This window comes from Pseudopodoces humilis, chromosome 26, assembly GCF_049639895.1.
Source record: "Pseudopodoces humilis isolate 2021_Gansu_Grassland_sample_001 chromosome 26, ASM4963989v1, whole genome shotgun sequence".
Lineage (NCBI taxonomy): Eukaryota > Metazoa > Chordata > Aves > Passeriformes > Paridae > Pseudopodoces > Pseudopodoces humilis.
Window position 1 is genome coordinate 2846423 of NC_142225.1, and position 19771 is coordinate 2866193.

Here is a 19771-nt window from a genome sequence, read left to right on the forward strand (position 1 = left end):
CGCGCTCCGCTCCCCCCGCGGGCAGGCACCGCCCGCCCCTCCCCGATGCCTTCCCACAGCCGGGCCGCGCCGAGCGGGAGGCCCCGGGGGCTGGTGGTGACGGGAGGGCGGGGGTTCCCTCCGCGCTGCCCTCATGGCTTCGGCGGGGGCCGCCGCTGCCCGTGTCCTCCTCCATGGCTGACGAGGCAGCACCGGGGAGCCACGGCCTCCCGGTGGCCGGAGCGGGCTACCCCTGCTCCTGGCCTGTCCCCCACATCATCCGCGGGGTTGAGGTGTGGGAGCTCGGGTGCAGCCGTGTGGGCCCGTCCCAGGCCGGTATCTAACAGCCGCGAGCCGTCAGGCCACGGGCAATGGGTGCGATTTTTGTCCCAGGCTTATTTGGGGTGTCTTCATTTTGCAGCCCACTTTTTTTGCAGGAGGTGTGGGGTCCCAGGAAATACCCTGGAGCATTGCCGGGTGCCGAAGTCCAACCCGGCTACACTCCCAGAGAACCTTTGCCTGCCACTGTTAGCCTAAACAAGCAACATTAAACAAACAATGTAAATAGCAAGGGCCTGTATTTATTTTATAGACCAATATTTCAGGTCCAGATGGCCTCTTCACATGCAGAGGTGTGACAGGGTAGAGGGACAGTGAGAGAGGGACTGAGGGGATTGAACAAGGAAGAAGTTAAGTTAGCAACTGATATAAGAATTGAGATAGGAATTGCAGAGGCTCCCACTCCTACTTTTTATAGAACATGCCACATAGTTGAGCATATGTGTGTTCCACCTCCCACTCTGCGCAGAGTATTGCATAATATCACCATCTGAATTTATAGAATTAACTGTTTTAGAAGGAAGCAATGAATGCTGTTTTCCCTCATTTACAGTCCAATTGGAGATCTTTTGTCTCTTAACGTATGTTAGCCACAGAACCTGAGAACAGCCAGTCTGTGACAGTCTGTTTTGCCAAGTACTCAGGTTGGACCAGAGCTTGTTGCAGTTTTAAAAGCAAAGGGAAACATTTTACTTACTGCTGAACAGTCTTTACATATCACCTTTGAAGTATATACTATGTATATATGATGTATACTTTGTTACATATATACTATTTACACATCAAAACTTGAAAAAAAATAAGCTATTCTTGTCTTGAAAAATAATATACCAAGGATTTAGAAATGAAGTCCCAATAGTCTCACTGATTTACAAAGGATCTCACCCTACTGTATAACAGTATGGTTCCAGCCTTGAAGGATAAAAGAAGCCCTAAACCAATCTGTAGCTGCATTTGCTTCCTGGTTAAACAGTAAATAAAATAATTTCAATAACTGATGTGCAACTTCAAAGGCAGAAAGAGCTGTGTTTGTTCAGCCTGGAAAAAAGAAACTTTGGGGTGACCTAATTGCAGCCCTTCAGTACCTGAAAGGAGCCTACAATAAGGATGAAGAGAGACTTTTTACAAGAGCATGTAGTGACAGGGCAAGGGGGAATGGTTTCAGACTAAAAGGAGGTTTAGATTAGGTAATAGGGTAAAAATCCTTCTCTGTGACACTGGTGAGGCAGGTTGTCCAGGGAAGCTGTCGCTGCCACATTCCTGGAATTGTTAAAGGCCAGGTTGGATGGAGCTCTGCGTAACCTGCTCTAATGAAAGGTGTTCCACAGTAAGGGGCTACACATAGATGTTCAGTCCCCTCCAACCCAAGTCAATCTATGATTTTCCTTCTTTATGTGGGAGTTTTAACTGTGTTTGACTTGATTTTTTAATTTTTTTTACTTTTTTTTTTAGTATGACAGACTTTTGCAAACTCTTGCATTTTTGACCTCAGTTTTGAAACTTTATACCCTTAAATTTGCACTGAAATTAGCTTCTTATAATCATATTAGGTTCCCTATTAAGAACAGTGGGATGACTTGTGCACAGAGATGTCCAGACATCTCTGATGACTGGGGGCCATGTGTTACAACATCAAGTTATTAATAATTTAGTTTTATATCAAAGCTGTGGAACTAATGTGTTATTTGAAAAAAACATTCTGAACTTCTCTCAAATCCCAGAGGCAGATCTTAATTCAATTTCTTTGCTGTCCCAGTTTTCAAAGGGTACAAGTGCAAAATTAGTGATGTTGCTTCAAATGAAAACAGCAGCCAAGACACTTCAAACAGAGTTGGGCACCTTCATATTACAATTTTCCCCATGTTTATTCAAGCATATAAGATATACTTTAAAAGGGAAGATAATTATCATTTAGAATTGAGAGCTGACCTTTTTCTTTGTTGATTTACTAAGCCTCAAAACTGAGTTATGTTTGTATCTCTCTTAGGCTGTTTGTTCTGCTGCTATTTTCTTCAGAATTGCTGAAATTAGAGCAATTGCTAATCAGGTTCTTTGGGCATTAAAGGTTAAAACCTGGTATCTCAAGTGATTAGCCTCAGTTGCCATGTATTTTCACTGGAATTTTATATATGTATATTTATAAACCTCTTCAGCCTCACTAACATCAGAGAGGTTACACAAGCACGCAGCACTACCTCCTCAGAGGTCCTTATGTTTTTTTATCTCAATGTCTTCTAACGTTAAAGCGTTTTTTTGGGGGGGGATGAAATGTTCTGAAAACAGATCTGAAATGATGGTTTATGGCAGGAGAATTTTTATTTTTCCAGCCAAACTTGGCTAAAAGAAGTTAGCTCACTTTTATGTAACAGCAAATCAATGAGGGTTGCAGTTATACTAATGCAGTATTATTTAATGGAGTGCATTCCAACAAAAAAGGAGAGCTGACTGAATTAGCTGTAAGCCAGCACCAGCTGAACATCACATTAAAAGCTGTGTAAACTCATGTGCTCAAAAAATGGCCTTGTAGAGAGAAATCAGGCAAAACATCCCCTAAACCACATTCACTTGGAAACTCTGACATTTTCAGTGTGGATTTGGTCTCAATGATCTTAATGGCCTTTCCCAACCTGAATGATTCCATGGTAAGTACAATTAGTGCAGCGAGTGTCTGTTCTGTGGGGGGAAAGCAAATTAGTACTGGCTATTCTGGTCTTCATTCAATCTTTAATGTCTTGTTTCTCTCAGCTGTGAAAAGAAAAACAGCCATAATCACGTTTCCAGCCAACACTCTGCTGACCCATGATACAGGAAAAATGCAGAGGATTAGGAACGCTTTCCCTGGTTGCTCAGGCAACAGAAAGACATGGGAATATGAAATGTTATTACCATCCTTTGTACAGAATCTCACTAGAGTTCTCAGACATGTTTATAATTTTCTATTTTTTTTGTAATTTTCTAGTTTTCCTTCTTTCCCATTATCACATACTTAAAACATGAACATTATTTGTTTAGTCTGCTACCTAGAATGTGAAAATGTTAAACTGGAAAACATTTCATATGTCTTTTTCCTACATAAATAAAATACGTCATTTTCTAAGAGGCTGAGGAAATTTTCAAAATTATGCACTGAAAGGTTTCTAGGTGGTATCCAAAACACAACTACCACTATCTCCCTTTAAAAATCCTCTAGTTTTGTGGCATCTCTCAAGAAAATAAAATGATCATTCCTTCATCTGCTTTTCTTTCCCACTTACATGTGCCATTACCTAACAAATAGGCCCCATAAAGTTGCAACTTCACAGACCTAATTAACTGTCAAAATAAACTTACAGAGAAAGATTGTTTCTGAAGGCTTTATTTTCCAAATTAAAAAGAGATGCTTGGAAGTCAGAAATGAATGTAAGACTAGCAAGTAAATAGTATTTGAAGTTAGACATCTGTATGTAATCTGAGACAGGTACAAAAATTCCATCCATATATCTGTGTAAATTTTTATCATACAAACAGAAAATATATTTTTGGCTGGTTTGATTTGTGGAATTTTGGACCACTTAATGGCTGAGGAATCTTTATCACTCGGTTTTGTATTTTTAAGTATGTAAACTATACCTGCAATGAAAGGAATGTCCATGAATTATGTGTCAGTGTGAGTCATCCACCAGGCACTGCCTGCACCTCTGCATGAGGTAATTTCTCCATTGACTCACAGTGTCTGTCAGGGTCACACACCCCCTCTCAGTTCTGGTGCTGATTTTGAAGGATTCCAGCCTTGGCCTGAGTCACTGGCTCTGTCAAGCAGGTGTCCTTCAAACTCCTTTCAGGAAATGTCAGTAAGATTTCCTCCCACCTCTCCCTTCTGGTAGCTCATTTGTTCATTGAAACAGGTCTTCAGATGCCATGGGAGCATTGGGATGGTTGGTCTATACAGATACTCTTTCCACTACCAACCTGCTACATTTTCTACTGTCTGTTTTGAGTTCTGGGATGATACATACCACAAAAACCAAAGACACATACACCTCCAGGGTTCCTGGGCTTACAGAGCACCTGGTCCCCATGTTTGTTGGGGTATTGGGTAATCCTTTTGCACAGTGTTCTGTCACTGTATGGGGTTGGTGGGCGAATGAATGAAACCAGAGGATGGAGCCCACACAGCAGCTGTTGGGATTGCTCTTGCAATTTCAGAGCACTCAGGGTAAGTATAAACCTACTGAGAAACCCAGAAACCCAATCCCTGAAACTGGATGTATACTCAGCAGAAAGAATGATGCTGAAGAACCTTTATGTGCTATCCCTAAAACAAGTGAGACTGATGTTTGCAAAATCTATGTACCCTACTCAGTTATGCTCACAACTGTTCTTCTCACACCTGTTTGTATTACATGTCCCCAGTGCCTCTTCATGGTTGTCCTCTGCTCAGACAGACGATTCCCAAGGGGCGTTTTAAATTATTCTTTAAAACCATCCAAGTCCCTTTTCAACAACCAGCAGACTGCTCAGTACATTCCTTTATTGTGAAGATGTTTTCTCCCTCAACTCCCTCAGCTGAGACAGAAAACTTCATGTCTCCCTATCCCCTTGTGAAGGAGGGCAAGATGATTAACAAATACCCTGCATTCCCATTTACAGTGGTTCATGATCTCTGTCTGTATGGGACCTTTGCCTTAACAGATAACTTTGACTTTAGCAATGACTTTCTGAAAGAAAGCTCTCTAAAGGTCTCCATAGATGTACTCAAATTTGTCTACAAGACCGAGCTTTTTAGACTTACCTGCCTCTCCATGTCCAGGGTTTCATATCGTCAGGAGGGCAGCCTGCTCCACCCACAGCCCTGAAACATCTCCCTGTTCACTCACCAACCTTAACCCTAACCCTAACCAACACCTGGACAGTGACCCTGCACTGCAAAGCACCAAGCCTCATTTTACCCTGGCACAGGCAGTTCTGAACATCTGCAGCTCTCCAAGATGTTAATGGCAGCTGGAGAGAGCTTCTCTCCAGCCTCTGCTTGAGATTATGCACGTGGCAGCCAGGTCAGGTTCAAAAGGACAGTGTACCAGCTGCAGTTTGACAGATGCAGCTAAAACTCCCTTCTGCCTTAGCAAGAGGAAAAGATGAAGCCTAAATCTCATCAAGCTGTGTTTTTCAGGACAAAGTCAACAGAACATTACTGCATATCCCCCAGCCTAGCTCTTTACAAGCGTGCTGCTTAAGAAAACTGAATTTCCAGGGAATTGAGGACACATGACAACAGTTCTATGCTCACTGTCCCTATCTAGGAGTGAAGCGAAGGGCTTTTACATGACCCAGACAGATACCAAAAGAAACCTCAACTTATCATCATGAACCATCTGCACAGCTACAGCAAGCAAACATCAACACCATCCTATCAAAAAGCTGCAGTCACTGCAGGGTCATCCCCAGTGCTGCATGCCATGAGCTGCAACAGGGAGGCAGCCAAGCAACATGACATCATTGTGTCCAGTTCCCAGTGGAGAGATCAGAAAATTCTGGAAATGTTGCAGTTTTCCCTTACTTGTGGGCTGCAAAACTGACCATTACTTAAGAAGAAAATTAGAGAGTACTGAAAACAGCCTGGCTAAACCAAACCAAAATAAGTCAACAGCTACAGAAGAGGTGGGGAGTTGAGAACCATTGTATGTATTACAGAGGTCAAATATCTTCTCAATACCTTTCTCTAGTCCTGGGGACTCTGAGCTCTGATACAGAGTAGGCACTTGGCTCTTGGCACATGTCCCTTGGGATGGACTTTGGAATGATTGGCTGAACCTGCCTGATCACCATAGGTGTTGCACTCCAAAGGTGTTATCACAATGAGCAGCTGCACCTGCACTGTCAAGTGACTGTATTGATAAGCCACTGATCTGCAGATACTTCAGTTTCAGCAGAGGCTGGAAAACTTCCTGCAGATCCATGCTCAAACTAATTTCTTTTGTGCAGCTGCTTGAGTCTCCCAGTCTGTCACTCTGGGAAGCGGCCTTGAATTCCCAGGCTGTGTTTGCTGCCAGCAGTGAGGAAGAGACAGCACAGATCAAATCCCAGGAAATTAAATAAGCAGGGGAAAAGTTAAAAAAAAGAGGCAGTAGCTCTTTGGAGGGGAAGCATCTGAGCAGAATTGTGTGTATAGGATGAGAAGGTAAGTTTGTAGCTGCTCTGAACACAGGCTGATCCCCTGGTGCCCTGGAGCTGACACCATCCCAGCAGCCTTGCTCTGCTGGGTGCTCTGTGACTGCCCAGGGAAGCAGGACACAGCCAGAATGAGACTGGTTAAGGTTTTGCTATGCTGACATTCAGTATTTCTGATCCTTTTGCTTAGGACTCACTTCCCAGTCAATTTTACCTTTTCCTTTGCCTCATCCATAATTAATGTACTAAGCCCTGTGCTTGAAAAGACTAATGAGAAAGAATGAAACCCCTCCTCTTACAAGTGGAGAAATACAGGGGGAAAAAACAAAAACCAACCACCAGGTAAAATTCTCCCACTTAAAGTTTCAACAAGAATATATTTGTCTTTTACTTTGGAAACTGTCTGAGGTGCTTCCCCTTTAGTAGAACAAAGTCCAATGCCCACGGCACGGTGTCATCCTTACGTTGGCACATGAAGAGAGGTCCCACAGGCCAAAAGTTGGCCACCAGCAATGCAATGTGGAATGAATTTGGTGTCATCAAGGAGAACTGAGTCCCAGTTACAGCTGCACCCATCACTATAATGACATCCCACTTGTCTTCTTTGAATCCTTCCGTGCAATGGGACTGAAGGTCAAGATCTCCTTGTAAATGTGCTCTTGAAAAACAGAACAAAATAACCATGAATGTATGATTTTAGAGGACACAAAAGTTGGAGTGTTGGATGTGCAAAAAAAGGCATTCAGTAGCAGCTGAAAGAGACAAAGGAGAGAGATAAAAAAAGTCTGCCTGAAGAGCTGGAGGGATCTTTGCCGAATGCATAAAAGCAAGAGATCTGTGCACTACCATTGAGGCATCAGCAGACAATCACAGCCTTAGCATCTGTACAGGAAAGAAAGAGGGGTAGGAAAGTCCCATGCTAGACAGGAACCTCAAAGAAAATAAACTTACTTTTCCACTCCTCTATTGAAAGCTTTTCATGTTCCAGAGAATCATCATAGGAATGTTGTGCCTCTGTCTCCTCCTCGATGTCTCGGAACTGGTCGAAGTACGGGTGAGCCAAGGCCTCTGTGGCTGTGAGGCGCTTTTCCACATCCAGCTGCAACATCTTGTCAAGCAGGTCCACAGCTGTAGAGGATGGGAACAGGGCTAAGCAAGGTGCAGGGGAGCACCCTGTGCATGAACCCTGCAAGGTATTTCCAGTGTTTCATCTCCAGACCTGAACACTGACAAGATTCCTCAACCCAGCCAAGGCAGCAAGGAGCTTCCGTCAGTGGAGATGCAAAGTCTGCCCAACAGCAGCCTCAGGGAGCTCTTACTAACAAGAAGTTAAATTGTGCAGAAATAACAAATTAGACTTGCTGCGCAGATTGGGTTGCAGAAACACGAGGAGTAAGCCAGCAGCCTCAAGATATTTTTCAGTTTTAATCATTTTCTTTAATTCAGAGCCCTGCATCTCAAAGGAGTCTTAACATGGGTAATCTATATAGAAGAACTATACATCCCTGGTAAAGAGGAGGACGGAAAACTCAGCTGCTGACTAGTCTGCCAGCCCCATTCCCACTTGGTTTTAACATTTTAAGACTTTCTTCCATTCAGTTTCTAGAAGAGTTCTGCTTGCTCTCACCTCTAACCGACCTGAGAAGAGAGCTCTTTTAAGAGATTCTTACCCTGAAAATTTCACATCAGCTGTCTGTTAATTATTGCTAGATCCAGGTATTCAAAAAAGGGGATCTACACTGTACTTAAAAATAATAATTTTAAAAAAAGTAGTAAATGGCCAAGAGCAGCAGAACATCGTCATTGTAATGCAAATAAAAGACAATTCTGCTTTTAATTGATACATATTTTCCCTAAGGAAGGGCAGGGGCACAAACTGCAGGGGGAAAAAGTAGCAAGAAATTAGGAGAAGTAAAGTTGGGCTGTGGCAGTCAGCTTGCCTCCTTTCCAGCTGTGAAAACTCATGAGAAATGCTGAAGATAACTTACCCTGATGATTTGCTTTAGGGAAAAGCACAGACAAATCCTTCTTGGGGATTTTAGGAAGGGACTTGATGTAACTCTTTGCCTGAAAGAGCAAGGAGAGCACAGTTATTGCAGGTGAACAGGTGTGAAATGCAGCTCTCAGTCTCATGGCTCCGATGAGCAAAGGCAAATGAAGAGCAAAGCATCCCAGATGTCCCATTTCAGCAAGCAGTTTACAAGGAACTATTTTTATCGGTCAAGACAGAGAAATACTGTTTTAAGAGCCAAGCTGGAGAACAGAGAAGGTTTGCTGGGGCATCAGCACCTCCCATGGGAGTCCTAACACAGCAGCTCCCAGCACAGCACCAGGTCCATCAGATATGCCACCAGCACAGAGAAATGATTTCCTAGCCCAGGGCAAAAGGCTGCTGCTGCCCTTCCCTGCTGCTGTAGAGGCAGCACCTCTCCCATGCCAAACACAAGTCAACCTCTTCCCCTGACACCTCTGCCAGCAGGACAGGACCCAAATCCACAGGGAACTTCCTTACTGCTTTGTCCTCCAGCTTCTCCAAGAAGTCCTCTCCTGGGTGCCCTGTTACTTTCAGGATCTGGGTCAGCTGATCCAGGTCTGGCAAGCTGTGTTAAGATCACCCCTTGAGGAGCAAACCCTGGACACCCCCACCACAGCTCAGCCTGCCAGAGTACAATTAGCTTATGATACAAACCCACCAAAGTCACACAAGTAGAGATTCATTATACTGGCAAAAAGGGCTCCAAGCCTTTCTTCCTGGCATGGAAGCCAGGACACACATCCATGGGCTTGGAAGGATACGCAAAGCTTTGGGAATGGAGCTATGGCCACACAGGGTTGAACAGCTGATGAAGAACCAGACCACCACAAAGGTGCATTTCTGAGGTCTCCTGTTTTCCTCCCCAGAAAGACTGGTCCTTGTGATTACCTCCTGATAAACCAGACTGACACCTATTTTTCTCAGTAGCCTCATTCGTTCAAACCCTTCCACACACACCAAGCATTATTACTCTGCTCAGGAAAAAGGTTCAGCTTGAAAGGATACAGTCTCTTCCTTTAAAGAGTGTTTTCCCAGTCAGCATTTCTGCCATGATACAGCCAATAGACCAGATATCCACTGTTCAGAGAGAAAAAGAAGGGAGGGAGGAAAAGGAAAAAAAAATTAAAAAAAATAATTAAGAAGGCAGCAGTGGTTACTGGGGCTGTCGCTTTTGCTGTTGCTTGTAGCAAACGCTGATTTAAATTTCACTTATGAGCCCTCCCACCCTCCTTTGTTCTTTCCATGCTGTTAAAATCTCTGCTTTCATAATTTCCAGCAAGCACTAGCTCTGGGAGTTGTGCAACACCTCTGGGATCTGCTCTGCTCCAGGGAATACTGATGATAAAGAGGAAATCAAGTGGACAATTCTGTAAGATTTGAGCCAGCAGGATCCCCTAGCTCATCACCAGGAAGTCACACTGCTGGGCAGGGCTGCTCACCTGTCTGGTTGTAATGCATCCAGTTCAGGATGACTTCTGGGGCTCTGTACCACCGTGTGACCACGTAGCCAGTCATCTCAGCATCAGCCTGTCTGGCCAAACCAAAATCCAAGATCTGCAGTGCCAAGGAAGTGCCAAAGGAAGAATAAGGAGAAGGGAGGGCAGGGGAGAAAAGAGAAATTCTATGGGCAAGTGAGACTCTACTTCTATGAGAAAATGGAGTAGTTACAATCAAATAATAACAAAGTTCCAACTATACCACAGATACCCATGGGATGGTTCAAAGAATTAATATGTCTTAATTCCACTGTAAATTGCAAGCCAGCTGCAAACCCCATTGTCATAAGAAGACCCTGCTGAAAGGATCAGTGCTTTGTGCTCCCTGGAAGGTCACTGCCTTTCTTGAAGCTTATGTCTTGAGTCAATGTGCTTTATTGGAGTTGGTCTGTGACCTGGTGGTGAAGGCATGCTCCCAGGTCACCACAACTCACCCTTTCCTATAAGAGCACCTTGCAGGTGACACAGCATGGCCTCTCCCTCAATGCTGAAGATGAACAAGCTTGACCCAACCTTTATGGGCAGCAGAGCCACTCCCTGAAATATACATTACAGAAAATGCATGCTAGAGCACCACACCAGCCAGCAGCAAGCAAACCCCTCAGAGCAAGCCTGAAAATTACTTTGTCTGGAATCACAACCACAATGTCCATGAGAACCAAAGGGCAACTGCAGTTGAATCCAGATACCTTTCAGATATTGCTCAGCAGTGCTGAATTTCTCAAGGAAGTCATTACACACTGCCAGCTATGAGGATTACAGTGACAGAAGGCTCATTTGAAGTCCTGTGTCCTGATTCAGCAAGTGACATCAGCAGGGGAGTATTTCCCACTGCTGCAGCTGCCAAGAACACAACACCCTGAATGGAGGCTGGGGAGGAAAGAGGAAACATGCAGTGCCAATTTCCTGCTGGCAGAGCAGTTCCTCCATGAGCTGATGTGCTGCTAAGTGCTGCTTTGCCACGTACCTTCAGCTGGCAGTCTTCATTCACAGCCAGGTTACTTGGCTTCAGGTCCTACAACGGACAGGAGCAGAAAAATGGGATGTTCAAGTTGCAATACATCAACACAAATCTCCTGTTGAACCTCCCACCACACCCCAGGTTCAGTATGAATTCAGCAAATGACTGAATAAATACCATGCCTGTTATATTGTACAGCTTTGGATTACCATTTGATTACCATTTGAAACAGTTTCAATTCAAAAAGCATCATAAAATGCTTCTCAACTCATCAGAAAATACAGCATTTTCTCAAAATGCTGCATAAATTAGCAAATCCAAACATATATATAGGGTATAGGATGGAAAAGAGAGCAGACAGGATGGAAAATTAGAGCAGACAGTGAAATGATGGTTAGGAGTTTATTAACTTTATACTGTGATTCTCAGACAAAAATCAGAATATAGCACATATGAACTTACCCTGTGGACAATGCCAGCTGAATGAATATACTGCAATAAAAAGAGGAGCCACAATGTAATCACCAGCACACAAAATTTTCTCTTCTCCAGCAGAGAAATGAGAGCTACAAACAAGAACTTTCTGCAAACAAACGTTTGCAGCCTTCTACAGGTCCCTGGTCCCTAGAGCAGCAGTTTGCAAAGGAATTTCTGCCCCAAACTACTGACAGTATTTACAATGCTATTCCCAGTCTAAAGAAGATGCACAGAGCAGAAGAGGAGGGATGAAGCAATAGTTCCCTAGAGCAGGTAAAACAACAGCTTCAAATTATCAAAGTCATCAAGGTTACAGCAGATGACATGAGAGCATGGTTACTTTGGGTGTTCAAAAAAATAATCTCACCCCAAAAACATAAAATTGTGAAAACTGACTACAGGTTTTTTAGCACACCGGTCAAACCTTCTGTGTGTTTTTCCCCACTTTATTTAAACTCAAGGAAGCAGTGACCTGATTTAGGTGAACCCATTGATGCCTGAAAGCCACTGCTGTGACTCCAGGTGAAGGATGTGAGAGGAGAGCTGGAAAGCTCTGTCTCTGCATCCCAGAGTTTGCAGTGATTGCTTTCAGCTCCCTCAAAGCCAGTTACAGAAACATATTCCTTCCTTATGCTCCTGAATAGAAAATCATTCCCTCTGTGTTCTCCCCTGAGAGCCTCTGTGACAGGTTTGGAGAAGCTCCTGCTGCTGCCAGTCTCTCCCTCTCGCAGCAGAGTTTTGCTGAGGGTTTGGGCAAGGCAAAGAGAGAAGCAAGTGCTGCCATGGAAAAACCATCCCAAGGCCTGTGGCTGCTGATTACTTCGATACCCAACTGACTGATGTGAGGAAACACTTGTTTTATTGGTGTGTGCTGCAACAGGAATGGCTCAACAACCAATACGTGTTCTGAGGGGATGCCATAAACTCCTCACATCCTCCTGTATTGGAGTAGTATTGGAGGGGAGTTTAGTTAGGCTCAGCCTAGAGGAGACACAGAGAGGAGACACAGGGAGTCACTAAGCTCCTCCAGACCCACCTACCTTCAGCCCTTTCAGCATTTGGTAGACCAGGTACTGGATCTTTTCGTCACTGAATTCATGTCCCATGATCTTTTGTAAATCTGTCCGCATGTATGGCATCACCAGGTAGCTAAAAGGCAGTAAGACAAGGCCCTGAGTCTGGAAGAAAAATGCAGGAGACCAGGCTAGCCTTGTTCTCACTTGGTTTGGTTTTTCTGGCTGTGTAACTCACTGTAAGGAAGATGAGTTGCTGTGACAGTGTTCCTGGCTAACTAGCACATCCTGCAGAGAAGCTGGAATTTCAACCTGTTCTGAAAATTGCTCTTTCTCCTCCCCTGAAATCAGATATCTGATGTCAAGTAAGAACAAGGATCTTCAGGATCCTGAAGTAGTTTAGACCTCAAGTGAAGTTCAATTTTGGACAGCTTTTCACCACCCAGGAGCTGAAACATCTTACACAGCAAAGCAGCTGCATTGGCCCCCAAATCTGTCATTGTAATGTTCTCCAGCCCTGGCTCAGAAGACAACATCCAACTTCCTTCAGTGCCTGCCTGCTGAGGCTGCTAATTAATTGATGGTCTTCCTGCAGGAACAGCTCTGAGAGCCTTCAACTGCTCTTCCTGCAGATGCTAACACTCAGCAGTCAGCCAAACCCCAAACCCAGGCACACTCTGCTCATCTGCAGTGATGGGGAAGGGAAAAGGACTTGTCCAACCTGACCATGAACACAGAGGGAAAATGCCAAAAAATTAATTAAGAGCCAGAATCAAGAGGAAAAGAAGGACAGATCTTTCAAATTTTAAGTTTAATTGCCCTGAGGCCTGATGAACAAGACTTCTCCCATTCTGAGTACAGCCCCTTAGCTCAGCAGTCACACAGTGCATGGATCACCCTCCCTGTGATGCACCATGGAATGTAACACATCCTCATTGCCCAGGTTGGTCTGTGCATGCTGTGGTGTCCCAGCTGTGAGCAGGGGTGGGGTCTGGTTACGTGTTCTGGGTGTGTCAGCCATGGGAGCTGATGTGTGCTCTGCACTGTTTGGGGATGCCTGGATTCAAGTCTGGTCTCTTTGTAGCTCAACCCTCTCTGTTACACTGCTGCTAAGACACAGCTGTCTTGGAAAAGTTAAGGCTACATAGAGCAAACAACTCTAGACTTACAAGTCCTGGAACCCCTGGTAGGAAGCAGTGGAGGTGAAGACATCAAGCAGCCCAATGACCTGAGGAAGGAGAGAAGCCCACATTTAAATCTTGAAAGCATTTTCTGTGCACATGGCACCCATCAGCTCTCCACTGGTACATGCACATGGGTGAACACAGAGAATTCTATCTGAGCAACCCATGGACTTCCCTCTGATGCTGCACAAATGGTTTCCCTCTTACTAATACCTGGGTTCACCCATTACACACCTGCTCCAGCCTGGGAACAGCAAACAGGTCACAGGTAAACCCTGAGACTGCCTGCACATACCAAATGTCAATTAAAACACATGTGATGCCACCAAAAAGACCTTGCTCCCAGGTGGCAAGGAAACACCCCTTGTGTCAGCAGGAAGAGGAGAAATCAGCACTCACATTCTCATGCTGCATGTGCTTCAACAGCATCAGCTCTCTGTAGGCTCTCTTGGCAAAGATCTCTGACTGGAATGGGCGGCACAGCTTCTTGATGGCCACTTTCTCCCCCGTCTTCTTGTCTATGGCTGAACTGCAGTGGGCAAAAAAAAAAACATTCTGATGTCAGCAGTATGTTTTAACAGATTCTGCAACCCCACAGGTGATGTCCTAGAGAAGAGTTAATTCCTGTGCTTGCAGAAGGACAGCAGAGAAAGGTCCTTTGAGGAGCTCAGCGGGGCTCTGAGATGTTGCCCTGTGTGGCTTTGGGCAGCAGACCACATCCTGAGGTGAGACACCAAGAAAAGCATCAGTGGCTCATCCTTATTCCCTTGAACCTGCAGAAATGAGCTGGAGGTAACAGAGCTGAGAGCAAAGGGAAACACAAATAAAGGTCAGAATTGGTTCTAAATCTGCCTTCTCCTTCCCTAATGCATGGAGATAAGGGAATAAAGATATGGAAATTTCTGCTTTGCCATCTGCTTGGAGGTTGTGTTTTAGGGCAGGCCAGCTGCCTTCACTGTATTCTGGAGCAACAACAGTGGATGTCATGTTGAAAATGCTGCTGCAATTAATCCTGCTGTGTTCAGAATCCTTGATTACACATCTGCTTCTGTGTAAGAGCAGGTCTGGCTGAAAGTGAGACTCTTCTATAAAGCTGATGAAAACCTGGTACAGCAGCCATTGCTACAGACATGCTGTGCTCTTCCAGCTGGTCACATTGGACATGGCAACCCTGTGACACTTCCTCTGGAGAATCCTTGCTCAGATTGCCAAGGAGGGAAGGGAGGTCCTCAGACAGACAGCTGTAATTCAGGGTTCCCAGTGGTGTTTTCCAGCCCCCTCTCAAGAGGCAAACAGATGAAAAAAAGAGTTTTCCTTGCTAAATCCGACTCTGAATTCCCAGAGTAGTTCCCACTGCTTCAGAAACCCCTATCCCATCTCCCACAGGAACGGAAGAGCTGTAAATCATCATGTTCAATCCCATGGCTTCCAGCTGCATCCTCCAGCCTTGCACTGACAAATATTGAGTCAGGAGAAGCAAAGGAAGTGCAGGAACAGTTACACAAGGCAGCTGAAGCACTGAAGATGCTTCAGGGTGTCCTAGGAGGACTCTTAGTGAGGTTTTGTCTCAGTTTCAGGACTTCAGCAGATGTCAGCAGAGTAAAATTTTACCACACAAAATTTTTTGAGAAGCCAGGAAAATAAAAGGAAGGGACTCAGACCAGGGAGTCAAACTGCAGAATCCAAGGCAGATTTCCTGATCTGAGGGTATCCCTCCCTCAGACCTAAGATCCCTGCTGACCTAAGAGCCTCTAACCCCTGCACCCAACACAGGAGAGCTGCTGGTGGAGCTTCAGCCTGCACAGCACAGACAGCACTGTGTATGGCCTTGCCATAATCACAGCCCAGAGCCGATTCAGTCCGTGCAGCTGGGAGAGCCCCCGGTGCTCTCCCAGCACAGATTTAGTGAACAGATGCAGTTTGGGGTGACCTCAGGCAGGCAGAGCTGTGTCCCTGCCTTGGCTGGCAGAGATCAGCAAGACCAGCGTTGGAGGGGCCAGGAGATTCTTCTTTCACAATCACGCTCAGCTGGAAGCCAAATCACTACAGATTTTGGCAAATTAATAAAGGCAGAAACAAGCCTTTGCTGTTTCTCATGAGATACCTTCTCAGCTGCTCAGGGTGTAAATGCCACTGCTGCATAACACTGCAATAGGAAATTTTCCCAGCAATTCCCAGCAGAGGACAGCAAATCCTAACTCCACATTTTCTGCCTCAGCTTTGTACAGAAATCAGCATCAAGTCCTCTGCTGAGCTCTGTCCATTCAAAACCACCACACATCCCCGGGCTGCTTCAACACCCTTCTCACTCTCCCTCCTTGGGAGCTCCAGAGCAGTCGAGAGTTTTACAGGGACCAGTAAAGATTTCTTTCGATGTTTGTTTTCTTTGGATGCGCAAGAAAACTTTGAAGGATTTCTCTCTTATTTATTTTTTTTATCCTGTCTTTATTTTTCTTCCTTTATTTTTCTCTGTGATAAAAATCAGAGAACACTGTACAAATATAAATTAAAAGTCAAGTCTAATCTTGCCTGATTTTGCAGGACTTAAGAATCTAAGAAGCATGAACACATCTGGGCAGCCAAGTGGGTGTCCCTCTGTAAATTGGAAGCTGGGGGAAAAGGACAAAACCTGGGTACCAGGGTTTCAGGATTAGTGCCAGTGGCCGGTGAGACTTTGCCCAATATTTATGAAAATGGACACACCTTTCTTTTTTTTTTTCCTTTTATTTTTAGCTCAGCATGTTATGAAATAAGGTCTCTGTTCAGATTCTATCAATGCACTGTTTCATATTTAACGTTTCAGAGTTGCCCATTTCTGGTTCATCAGTGTGAAGCCAGCAATGTTTGACTTGTGCTTGCTCTTGCTTCAGGCACCTCTACTCGGCTGAATAATTAACAGCAGCTCCTGCTGCTCTCTTGTAGGCTGGGGTTTATCAGCCATGAAGAAGTCCCAGTCTTACTGATCCTGTTTTGCGATAATTTCTATCCACTTTATGACTTCAAACTGGAAGCAATATCAAGGTGGGGGTTGTATTGCCCAGCTGCTTCCCCCAGGCAGCCCAGCATCAGCAATGACAGCCTGTTCCAGCTCCGACCTCTATAAACACCGACAGATCTCCTCCAGATACCCAGGTATTCCCCCGCCTCCTGCCTGTGCTACCAGACAGGAACCTCAACGAAAGCTCGAGTCCCAAGCAGCTCAAACTGCCCGGCCCCGGAGCCAAGGCGAAGCTCGGCTGCCCTGTCCGGTCCCCTCTCTGCCCACCCGGGCTGACCAAAGGGGGAAATTCTCCAAGCGAGCGAGTCCCCAGCCGTGCGCTGGAGCAGGAGACAGCCGGCCCCCATCACACATGCAAATGTCCTTCCTTAATGGAGGGGTGCAGCCCAGCCCCTCCTCGCCTCCCCCTGCACGGAACTCCAAATTCCCCCAGCCCGCGGGTGTGAGCAGGACCCCACTCACCACACGGAGCCGTAGGCCCCGGAGCCCAGCGGGTGGAGGGACGTGTATCTCCTGGGCAGCTCCCAGAGCGTGTTGTTCACCTCTTGTCTGTAAAAGCCTCTTCTCCTTGCGATGTTCATCGCCCGACGGGTGTGGGACAGCCACCCCCCCAGAGTAATGGAGTACGGGAGGGCTTCTGGGGTGAGAGCGGGACAAGGCTTCCTGCGCTGGTAAAAAACGCTCTAGCAAGTTTCCTTCTCTGTTTTCAGCTGTTGCGATCGTGAAGGGACATGTCTTTGGGCCCTCCTCCCTCCGCCTCCACATTGGCAGAGGTGAGGCATCAGGTTTCCTGACACGCCTCGGTGCTGTGCTGGTGCCTCTGGGCTGTGCTGCAGGAGGGGAGCACCGGCCCCGCTCGGGAACGCCTCTGTCATCCACAGCTCCGGCTCTGCTACTCCATCAGCCGAGAAATATCCTCACGGGGCTCGGACAGGGGCTCGTGAAATACCTGCTCCAAACAAGAGGATGAGTAAGAATTCGTCGAGTCGGGGAATTCGAGGTACAAGCCACAGCATCGCGTCAGACACGCAGGGACATCCTCGTTTCAAAGCCCGTGGACAGACAGCTCCAGGACACCACGGGGTCACAGCGATAGCGATTTTCTCCTAAGCCCGGCTTCCCAGCAGCGTAGGGAGGTGCTGAAAGTCGGCTGAGGTTCTCCAAGTGACTGCTGCGAGGGGTTTCAGGAGCAGCTGTGAGATGGGAACGTCCCGAGATCGGTTCGTGCCCCAGGCTTTGCTGGGCGCGGTTTCACGTCCTGCAGCCGCTTTCAGCCCTTCGTGGCTCTTCTTGGACAAAGCCAAGCCCGTACTCAGTGCCCTATCTGTGCCCAGCCAGCCCAGAACTCCCAGCCATTCCTGATGAGCAGAGAGCACCTCAGCATTTCGCTGCAGCATGAGGAGGCTCAGGTGGGGCTCCCACACAGGAGATGCATCCTCCCCACCCACTCCCCAAAGGAAGTGACTAAGCCGAGCCTTACCAAGCCAGCCTAGCTGCTTGCACAGTGTCCTAGCCCAGCAGCCCTCCACCCTGGCCAGAGCCTCTGCTCCTTCCACACAGGTCACCTGTAAAGGTGTCCCGACAGGAAAAGCACAATCAGCAGGGCAGGGAAAATTCACTGCGTGTGCTTTCTGCGCAACCATGGCATTGCCCCTCATGCTCCTCAAGCAGCCCCATCAGAGCCTGCTGTTCATAAACACAAACAGGGACAAGGCACTATGGCAGTGTCTCTGTCCATCAGCCCTGGCTGCAGTGGCAGCACAGCCCGAAAATAACCCACGGCTTGCCTGGCTCTGTAAATAAACCTGTGATCAAGAGGTGTCACAGCAAAAAGCTCCTGGTGCTTAAGCAAACGTGTAACTTCTCGGTTATTTGATGAACACAAGCCTTGCTCAACTGCTGGTGCACACGCAGGAAATCAGCTCCCAATTAGGGAGTCCTGAATAGCTGGGGCATGTCTGGTCTGTACCGAGATGAGTTAAGTTCAGTGACTAAATCAAGCAGGAAACTTTAGAATCACGGAAAGCTTTAGGTTGGAAAAGATCTTCAAGGTCAAGTCTAACTGTGAGCCCAACTCTGCTAAGTCCACAAAAAAAAGTGGTGGGATCATGCAAAAATCCTTCTCCAGGCACTCTTTACAGTGCAGCTGGGGGTGAAAATCAGGGTTACAATTTTGTCCATGCTTCCCTTCTAGTAATAAACATTTCATCATGGGCCTACCCAAACTCCCTCCGTATTGTTCCCACCTGTGATGGCCCCATCACTGACTGGAGCACAGATGGACAATAATTTGCAAGTGTTGCACACTGACTGTTAAGCTTCATGAGTTAAGTAATTTGATTTTATAGATGTAGTTTATTTTTTCCCCCCACTTCAGTTCTCACTGATTCTAGTTTTTTTGCTGATCAGGATATTGTAACAGCACATTCTGGAATTGTAAGTCTTCGCTGCAAGAGATTGGTTTTCTCCCAGAAAACAACACACAACTGGTCCTGTTTGGGTTTTTTTCCCCCCCTCTCCTCCAGCTAGCAGACAGAAAAAGTGAACAGGAAGGCTCATGGAGCTGAGAGAACACCCCCAGCACTGTTCTTTATCCTTCCTCAAATCAGTTGCTGTGGGAGCAGGGATCAGCACCACCTCCCTTTGTTCATCAGGGCCTAGAACTTCAGTGATTGTGGGCTGTGAGTGAAGAACAGCTCTGGTCAAGCCAAGTTCTTCTGAGGGAGTGACACTGATACACAAGAGAAGCTCAAAAAGCTCCACTGTGGTGATCCTTCCACCACCACTGAGATGGCAGCTGAAGAGGAAAAAAGAAATAATTTTTAAACAACAAACAAGCACAACCCAGTCCTACTGCGGGAGGGTCCCAGCTCCAGGGAAGCAGCAGGACTGCCCTGTTAGTGTTGAATTAGTGCTGCCCTGCACTAAACAGAAAATAAAAGCTTGGGGGGGTGGTTTCTGTGTCCAGTACTCATGATCTAACTCCAGATATTTTTGTAGCAAAAAATTCTCTTGGGACAAACATGGACAAGAAGCCCCAAGGCAGCAGAGTCAGCCAGCAAGGAATGGCCTTGTCCCTTCCCAGCCCTCACACCCAGGATCCAGCACAGCAGAGAAATTCACACCATGCTAAAACTCAGCA

General features: G+C 46.2%; 1 protein-coding gene across 1 annotated transcript; it reads right to left on the reverse strand.

The window, feature by feature from the left end:
* Positions 1-3525: 3525 nt before the first annotated feature.
* On the reverse strand, positions 3526-19730 carry MAPK13 (mitogen-activated protein kinase 13). The gene is made up of 12 exons (XM_005534110.3): positions 17092-19730; positions 14031-14160; positions 13617-13675; positions 12475-12583; positions 11420-11449; positions 10964-11011; positions 9940-10054; positions 9506-9577; positions 8978-9057; positions 8454-8532; positions 7417-7593; positions 3526-7123 (listed from the first exon to the last, which is right to left on the reverse strand). The coding sequence occupies exons 1-12, from the start codon at positions 17208-17210 to the stop codon at positions 7044-7046; spliced, it is 1098 nt and encodes a 365-aa protein (XP_005534167.1). The 5' UTR covers positions 17211-19730; the 3' UTR covers positions 3526-7043.
* Positions 19731-19771: the final 41 nt, after the last annotated feature.